We start from the raw sequence: 8,845 nt of genomic DNA, 5'->3' as shown, positions 1-8,845 counted from the left end.
CATCGCTTGCCTTGGAGTGAGAGCGGCGCTGTCTGCTGTCCGCATCGGGATCGCCGGAGGTGCTCGCTTTCCTCGCCTTTCCCTCTCTTTTTGGGGAAGGATCGTCTAGGTTTGGGGTGAGTTGGGAAGGAGGGAGGGGGAAACGAGCCTGGGGTTGGATGGAAGGGCGTGGTCATTGTGTATGGGGGTGGGTGGGCAATAGAGCTGGAAGGGGTCTTGGAGGTCATCTAGTCCAGCCCCCTACTCAAGCAGGAGACATACCAATTTTATATAAGTGGCGTCTCTAGAGTCTTCTTAAAAAGCATCCAGTGATGGAGGCGGAGGTGGGATGGGGCGAGGCTCAAAATGTTGGAAGGGAAACAGAGTCTTCCCCTGGAGCCTCCCTTTGGACTACAGTACCCATCGTGCCCGGGCAAGGAGGTATTTCCAGTCTCTCTCCCTCCCTCCCTCCCTCTCTCTCTCTCACACACACCTTTATCTATCTCTTATCTATCGTATATATGTCTATATATTCTAAGAATATAGAATCCTTAGAATATAGAACATAGAGTAATAGGATTGGAAGGGACCTTGGAGGTCCTCTAGTCCAGCCCCCTGCTCGAGCAGGAGACCTTATATCAAACTGGATAAACGGCTCTCTCATCTCCTCCTGAGATCCTCCAGTGAGGGAGCTCCCACCCCCTCTGGAGATAACCCTGGAGCGAGACCACATTCTCAAAAGAGAGAATGAAAAGGCTAAGAAAAACAGACACACCTCTCCGGTAACTAACGTACATGGATTAAGCGGGGATTAAACACCAGGCAACAGGTAGAAAACAAGAGCATATCCAAGGGCAAAACACCCAGCACCGGCAGGTATATAAATAGGGAGCCAGCCCAACACTCCCCAGCACTGGTGATGTTACTTAGTTGGGTAATTAAATATGTGCAAGCAAACCACCAAGCTCAGGGAAGACTCTACTGTCCTGAACTACGGATAATCTCTTGTATTAAAGTATTTGTAATGTCAGGATGGTCAGGCCTACCCACCATTGCTACCCAATTCTGGTTTCAAATGGAACAGAAAGGAGAAGTGATTGGAAATGACTTGCATGGGCTGTATTTATTCATGAAAGTACTTATATATATATTGAATGGAGAGCCCATTTCCTCTCTCCCGATCCTTCTGCTGCTTTGAAACCAAGGATCCTTGGCCTTGGGAAATTCACATTCTCACACACACACACACACACACACACGCCTTAAATTACATCACGGAAACCCTAGTGCCTACTCAGTAAACCTAAACCAGAACATTTCACAAAATTGTCACACCCCTGAACTATTAGGAAATAGAGAAGATTCATGTCTCGGCCTATTTTCATGTAGATGTATCCAGGAAGTGGGTGGATGACTATGGAATGGTTAATGAGTCAATTTCAGAAACCAGTCCAGAAGATCTAAAGACAGCATTTTTTTTATTTTTTATTTTTGATAGCTCTAATTTCTCTCCGCCTTTTTCCTCCAAAACAATCCAGATGGGGACCTTCACGGGACGTTACGAATTCTACGTTGGTTTGGGTTTGGCTGTCACCTCCAGCCTATTTATTGGAAGTAGTTTTATCCTGAAGAAGAAAGGACTTCTTCGACTGAGTGGCCGAGGGGCCATCAGAGCAGGTAAGGGTAGATCTGGAACTGGCTGTGAGAATGAGAAAAGCAGCATTTAAATATCGTTGGGAGTTGGGAGTCCTCTTAAGGGTTTGCTAGGAGAATTGTTCTGAGGAATTGGAAAAGCATGATTCCCGACGTTAAGGGCAGGATTGGAGGAGGTGTATGTAATAATCTGTTTTGGAAAGAAAAAAACCAGATGTATCTTGCTGGTCGAAAAAAATGACGCAGCGTCATGTCTGAAAAAGCTTTCTTGGTTGAGTAGCAAAATGTTTTCAAAGAAAAAATTAAGAAGCAAGAAAAGTTGCCTTTTGGAAAAAGCCATTGTCTTCCTTTGGTGTAGATTTTACGGGAAAAGTTGGCAATCATTATTACCTTTCATTTTAAAATTTGGAAGCTTTTAAATATTGCTTAGAGGGGATGCGGTGGCTCACTGGCTAAGACGCTGAGCTTGTCGATCAGAAAGGTTGGCAGTTCGGCGGTTTGAATCCCTAGTGCCTCGTAACGGAGTGAGCTCCCGTTACTCATCCCAGCTCCTGCCAACCTAGCAGTTCGAAAGCACGTAAAAATGCAAGTAGAAAAATAGGAACCACCTTTGGTGGGAAGGTAACAGCGTTCCGTGCGCCTTCGGCATTGAGTCATGCCAGCCACATAACCACGGAGATGTCTTTGGACAGCACTGGTTCTTCGGCTTTGAAACGGAGATGAGCACTGCCCCCTAGAGGCAGGAACAACTAGCACATATGTGCGAGGGGAACCTTCACCTCTACTTTAAGTATTGCTTGATGCTTAAGGAATGTCATAGTTTTCTCTCTCTTTTTTTGGATCATTTTTTGCTTTATTGTTTTTATATGCTTTCTTTAACCTCCACTTTTGTGCATATCTTCAGTAAAACTTTTTAAAGATAAAGTCATATGCACTGTTTGGTTTGGTTTAAACCCACTGGATTCCGCTAGTCTCCTAGATCTGTTGAATCTTTGCTTAGACCCAGGTTCTCATTTTAGGTGATGACTTTTCTGGTGACTTTTTGTTTTTTCCCCCCAGGCCTGGGAGGTCATGCGTATCTGAGAGAGTGGCTCTGGTGGGGAGGCCTAATATCCAGTAAGTAAATCTTGTGATTTCTCTCACTTCCCTTAAACATTTTAATTTATAAGGCCAGTGGCAGTATGTCGACATTCTTAAAGGAAGGAGCTTCCTCTCCCATAAACCTTGCTAAGAAATCTACAAAAGCAATTACCATACCATTTAAATATTGTCATATTTTAGGGGGCATCATCAACCTAGAAGACTCATAAACACGCAAAGGGAACTTCACCGATGTGCTTCCGGTTGTCAGATTAGTTATTTGCTCCTTACCCCGCCCAGTGGATGCCGTGGTACCAACCCACTTTGTATCCTGGGGGGGCGGGGGGGCGAGTCTTAACTATTTCCGATCACAACTGAGGAGTCAGTAAGTGACTCTGCCTTGGGTCAAACTCAGAACAAGCAACGACTGAATTTCATCATTTACAAGTTGGGTTTTTTTGCACTCCTGATGAGTCGTTTTTATTTTACAGTGGGAATTGGAGAAGCTGCAAATTTTGCGGCCTATGCTTTCGCCCCGGCCACGCTGGTTACCCCTCTGGGAGCCCTGAGTGTTTTAGTCAGGTACGTTCATGTTATAAAGAAACATAGTTGTAGCTCGGGGGTTGAAAGAAGGGGTCCTTGGTGCTCTCTAAGCTTGGCTGTTTTCTCACGGATGTTTCACAACCCAACTAGGCAACATTATCAGTGCTTAGAAGGGAGAGGGAATTGAGGAGGAGGACGGTGGGATTCTTGGTATTCCCGGAGCTTGGCGGTTTTCTCACGGATGTTGCACAACCCAACTAGACAACATTATCAGTGTTTACAAGGGAGAGGGATTTGAGGGGGAGGAGGACTGTGGGATCCTTGGTATTCCCTGAACTTGGCTGTTTTCTCACGGATGTTTCACAATCCAACGAGGGAACGTCATCAGTTAGTGCTCAAAGTCATTTATCGGACACATCTTAGAGATGACTCCTTAACATCTAGGATGGCAGAGTTATTGCACCCATGCTGGAATTGGAACACAGAGCCATTTTTCCGGGCATGCCAGCTGTCGCCCGTTGCTCTTCCGGTTTTGCACGCACAGCTGGTTTTCGTGTGTGCGGGAGCACTGGAAACTGGAAGAGCAGATCCCTGGCGTGCATGTGTGCCTGGAAACTGAGCTTCCGGTTTTCCGGCACACACATGCGTGCCGGCCACCTGGTCTATGCACATGCGTACATTCCACAAACCGGAAGACCAACTGGAAGCTCAGCTTCCTGCGCGCGCATGTGCCCGGGGAAACTGCTGTTTTGGTTTCTGGTGCTCCCTCCTGTGTACACACACTCCCATTTCGGCCCTTAGTGTTGAAAGGTTTCACCAGCACTGATCTAGGACTATCTCTGTAGCTTCTGTGTTTTCTCTTCAAGCAACCTAATCTTGAGAAGCCTTTCATTTTTATTTTTTTTTATTTTCCTTCTAAAGTGCTGTTTTGGCCTCCTATTTCCTGAATGAGCAGCTGAACATCCATGGGAAAATCGGGTGCCTCCTGTGCATTTTGGGATCTACTGTGATGGTGATCCATGCGCCTCAAGAGGAAACGGTTGCCAGTCTGGATTCCATGTTGGAGAAACTGAAGGATCCAGGTACAGAAAGCCTGTTTCCTAGTCCTCAGCTTATGACCACAGTGGAGGCCAACGTTTCTGTTCCGAAGCGGTACAGTTGTTAAGTGGGTTCTTGCCCCATTTTACAGATTTTCTTGCTAGATGACCTTCAGAGTCCCTTCCAACTCTATTCATCCAGATCTGAATCACTACAGTTATGAACTTAGTAACACTGTCGTTAAGTGAATCCAGATTCCCCCTTGGCTTGGCTCATCAGAAGGTTGCAAAAGGCGATCACATGACCCCGGGATACTGCAACCATCATAAATACGAGTCAGTTGCCAAGCATTTGATTTGTGATCATGGGGATACGGCAATGGTCATTCCGATGTGAAAAACGGTCGTGTCACTTTTTTCAGTGCTGTTCTAACTTTGACAACAACAGTTGAGTCCGAGTGTCAACTTGCAAAGCATCCCTGGCCTGCTCTCAAGTTGCCATAGGCAGAGGTGGATGGGAAAACGGACTTTGCAGGTGCAGTGAGGCAGTTAAAACAAAAGCACATTCCAGCCATCTCTCTGTCAAGGCCATTTCCATGGTTACCCACAGTGGCTGGAGGGGAATGATCTCTACAACCCCCCCAAATTGCTTCATTGGAGAATGTGACTGATGACACATCTTGGGATAGGGGTGGGGGGAAACAGGGTCAGAGCCAGGACGTAAATTAAGTGGGGTCAGAGCTGGCTTCACTTGGGAATGTGCCAACAAGAAGCTCCTAAGAAATAACTGGGTTTCTTTTGAAGCTTGGCTTGAGCCTCACGATTTAATTAGGGCATCGGTGGAAACCCTGACACTGAGTCACAAACCGTCTTTTATTTCCCTTCCTCTTCCAGGATTCATCGTCTTTGCCACCTGCATGCTGGTGAGTTCGGCTCTCCTCATCTTCGTGGCCGCGCCTCGCTACGGGCAGAGGAACGTCCTGGTCTACATCCTGATCTGCTCGTCCATCGGTTCGCTTTCCGTCGCTTGCGTCAAAGGCTTGGGCATTGCCCTGAAAGAGCTGTTTGCCGGGAAGGCCACCTGGAAAGCACCGTTGGGCTGGATGCTTTTCCTCAGCTTGGTGGTCTGCGTCAGCGTCCAGATCAACTACCTGAACAAGGCCCTGGACATCTTCAACACCTCTGTGGTCACCCCCATCTACTACGTCCTCTTCACCACGGCTGTTATGACCTGCTCCGCCATCCTCTTCAAGGAGTGGCAGCATCTGCTCCTCATGAACATCGTCGGTACCATAAGCGGCTTCCTCACCATCGTGCTGGGTATCTTCCTTCTCCACGCTTTCAGAGATGTGCCGTTCACTGCCGATCTGTTGCCCGTCTTCCTGAGACATAAGCAGAAAGATCTACCGGCGGCTTCGTGGAGGGAGGGAGGAGATAAAGAGCGGACGTATCTTCACCAGCCTCTTCTGGATTCAGAGGACTCGCAGAAAGGGACAGAGAAAGCGGACGACAGTCAATGTTTATGAAAGCTCAGGTTGACTAAAAACCATTTAAGCTCTTTTGGGGGTTTCTTCTCCCCGTTTCTTTAAAAATGTAAGTGTTTTTACTGGGAGCATAATTGATGGTATGGGACGCGGTGGCTCAGTGGCTAAGATGCTGAGCTTGTCGATCAGAAAGGTCGGCAGTTCGAATCCCTAGCACCACATAACGGAGTGAGCTCCCGTTACTTGTCCCAGCTTCTGCCAACCTAGCAGTTCGAAAGCAGGTAAAAAAATGCAAGTAGAAAAATAGGAACCACCTTTGGTGGGAAGGTAACAGCGTTCCATGCACCTTCGGCATTGAGTTATGCCGGCCACATGACCACGGAGACATCTTTGGCTCTTCGGCTTTGAAACGGAGATGAGCACCGCCCCCTAGAATCAGGAACGACTAGCACATATGTGCAAGAGGAACCTTTACCTTACTTGATGGTAGTCCTATTAAGAGTCAAGCTGGTAAGACTAGCAATAGTTATGGGGATGGTGTAGCTTGTTTCTTTCCAGCTTCCAGAAAAAAAGCACGCCAAGTCAAGTTTTTTTATATATATAAAAAGTGGTTGGGGGGAATATGCTTATAGGTGTATTGTTGTAAAAATACGAATACCTCCATGAGCCCAGGAATGGCCAAGCAATCTTGTCCCACATGGGAATGGAAGAGGCACCCCAGAGAAGGAGGATAGGAGCAAGAGACAGAGAGGAACATGGAGAAAGAAAATATTTTCTTTTTCCCTTCCGAGTGACAGATAAGAATTGGAAGAAAAGAAAATGGAACGACCTTGAAGGCAGAGTAACCATAAACGGGGAGTATTTAGCTCTTTAAACGAGGCACACATGGAAAAAAAATAAGCAATAGATCTATTGAAATGTGTCCCCAAACTTTTCTTTACCCTGAAGATTCAATTTTTCCCCCCTTACAGCTACTCTCTGAATCCACTAGTATTCTGTTGCCTTTTGAATGTACAAAGCCTTTTAGGCTTTGCCTTAAGCACTATAAATTTTGTAAAATAAAATATTTTCTTTATACGACTATTAAGGTACGTTGCAAACGTAAAGTGTGGCTTTTAAAAGCGTTATTAAAAAGTATTTTTCAAACGTGTTTCTTTGGCTTATTTTTTTTCCTTTAAAAATAATAAATCAATCCCATATTTCAGGTTGAGGAATGGACTTGTACTGACTGACTGCCCATCTAATTTTTGTGTTGGCAATCCATCCCTGGAGTGAATCCCTAAATCACCTTTCCTTTCTGTTTTCCATTCTAGCAGCAGCACAGAATGTAATAAGGTGGGTGATTGGCCATTTAAGTGTAGAAAAGTGACCTCTTCTTCCTTTGGACATTTAGGAAAACCAAGCTTTGGGAGTTTGGACTGCAAAATGAAAACACTAGTCCAAACCAGTGTAAGTCAGGAATACCAGTCCTAAGTTTCTGATCTGTGATAACAAAGGCTGACTCTTAAGTTCCCAGTTTTTTCCATTTGTACTCAGCTTAGTTCCATATCATTTATCCAAGAAAGTTTTCTTAGTTGTTCTTTTTATATATATATATATATATAGATATATATATATAGATATATATATATAGATAGATAGATAGATAGATAGATAGATAGATAGATAGATAGATAGATAGATAGATAGATAGATATAGATATAGATATAGATATATAGATATATATAGATATAGATATATATAGATATATATATATAGATATATATATATAGATATATATATAGATATATAGATTAGATAGATAGATAGATAGATAGATAGATAGATAGATAGATAGATAGATAGATAGATAGATAGATAGATAGATATACTGTAATGTCAATTTTGAGAGCTACAATATGTCAGCCAGGCAAAGAGAAGTCTTTTATCGATCAGCCAATAAGTTAACCATATTCAAAGTGAGGAAAAATCACTTCCGTTCCCAGGTACCAAGATTTCAGTTCTAAAAATTTTTGAAGGTTAGTAAATTTAGTTTTGAGGGATGCGGCAGCTCAGTGGCTAAGACACTGAGCTTGTCGATCAGAAAGGATGGCAGTTTGGTGGTTCGAATCCCCACCTCCTATTACATGTCCCATCTTCTGCCAACCTAGCAGTTCAAAGGCATGTTAAAATGCAAGTAGAAAAATAGGAACCACCTTTGGTGGGAAGGTAACAGCATTCCGTGTCCGTTTGGCGCTGCGTCATGCCGGCCACATGACCACGGAGACGTCTTCGGACAGCGCTGGCTCTTCAGCTTTGAAACAGAGATGAGCACCGCCCCCTAGAGCCAGGAGCAATTAGTATCTATGTGCGAGGGGAACCTTTACCTTTAAATTTAGTGGTTGTATTTATGAATCATTGGAAACTGAGCCTTTTTTTTTCCTCCATAATTTTCTGGGTTTCCATCATATGACCATTGATAAGACCATGGGAAAGAGAAAAACAACAAAATAGTTAACAAGCCTGGAGGGGGTAATTCATAAAATTTTAGATATCCCCACAGATTAAACATTTAGCATGTGTCAGGTTTTAGGATACCAAGACTCAGTTGCAAGAGAAAGCCTGTATTTTTGTCAGTCATTGGCAGACCAATGCAGCAATCCTTCTATAATCTGAAGAGTTAGATATGGCTAAGCTAGTGAAATAATTTATAGCAGAAACCCAATTAAACGTCTCATATTTACATTCCTCTCTCCAAAAAATTCTTTGTCTCACACATCAAATGACTTTACTACTGGCAATGAAATCATCTTTGGTTAAAAAGGCAGCGTGACCCATCAAAACCACGCTCGACTAAGCCGCGCCTGATTAAACTGCGTCGCTGACGTCATCAACAGGGCAACAACAGCCAGCGCGGAGAAAGAAGGGCACTTTAAATAGCGCTTTGAAAGCAAGCCGACTCAACTTAAGGTAAGGGTTAGGGTTAGGGTTAGGTTTAGGGTTAGGTTAAGGGTTAGGGTTAGGTTTAGGGTTAGGTTAAGGGTTAGGGTTAGGTTTAGGAGGGTTAGGTTTATGTTTAGGGGTTAATT

At 44.3% G+C, this 8,845-nt stretch overlaps 1 protein-coding gene across 1 annotated transcript; it reads left to right on the top strand.

Moving 5' to 3' along the window:
• Nucleotides 1-22: 22 nt before the first annotated feature.
• On the top strand, nucleotides 23-6,922 carry LOC106538906 (magnesium transporter NIPA2). Its single transcript, XM_014053548.2, has 6 exons — nucleotides 23-116; nucleotides 1,518-1,656; nucleotides 2,692-2,748; nucleotides 3,204-3,294; nucleotides 4,177-4,337; nucleotides 5,187-6,922. Exons 2-6 carry the CDS (start codon nucleotides 1,518-1,520, stop codon nucleotides 5,816-5,818), a joined length of 1,080 nt encoding a protein of 359 aa, XP_013909023.2. The 5' UTR covers nucleotides 23-116; the 3' UTR covers nucleotides 5,819-6,922.
• The last annotated feature ends 1,923 nt before the right edge of the window (nucleotides 6,923-8,845 follow it).

Source organism: Thamnophis sirtalis, unplaced genomic scaffold (genome assembly GCF_051295495.1).
Source record: "Thamnophis sirtalis isolate CommonGarterSnake01/CBP01778 unplaced genomic scaffold, rThaSir2_p1.2 scaffold_13, whole genome shotgun sequence".
In the NCBI taxonomy this organism is placed as follows: domain Eukaryota; kingdom Metazoa; phylum Chordata; class Lepidosauria; order Squamata; family Natricidae; genus Thamnophis; species Thamnophis sirtalis.
Note: the sequence above shows the minus strand (reverse complement) of the source record. Positions and strands in the feature narration are given on the sequence as shown.

Bases quoted from the DNA above. Each gene is read 5' to 3' on its own strand.
- LOC106538906 (XM_014053548.2), top strand. From the start codon at position 1,518: ATGGGGACCTTCACGGGACGTTACGAATTCTACGTTGGTTTGGGTTTG. The intron at 1,657-2,691 runs GTAAGGGTAGAT...TTTTCCCCCCAG, and splicing joins CCGAGGGGCCATCAGAGCAG to GCCTGGGAGGTCATGCGTAT. The intron at 4,338-5,186 runs GTACAGAAAGCC...TTCCTCTTCCAG, and splicing joins GGAGAAACTGAAGGATCCAG to GATTCATCGTCTTTGCCACC.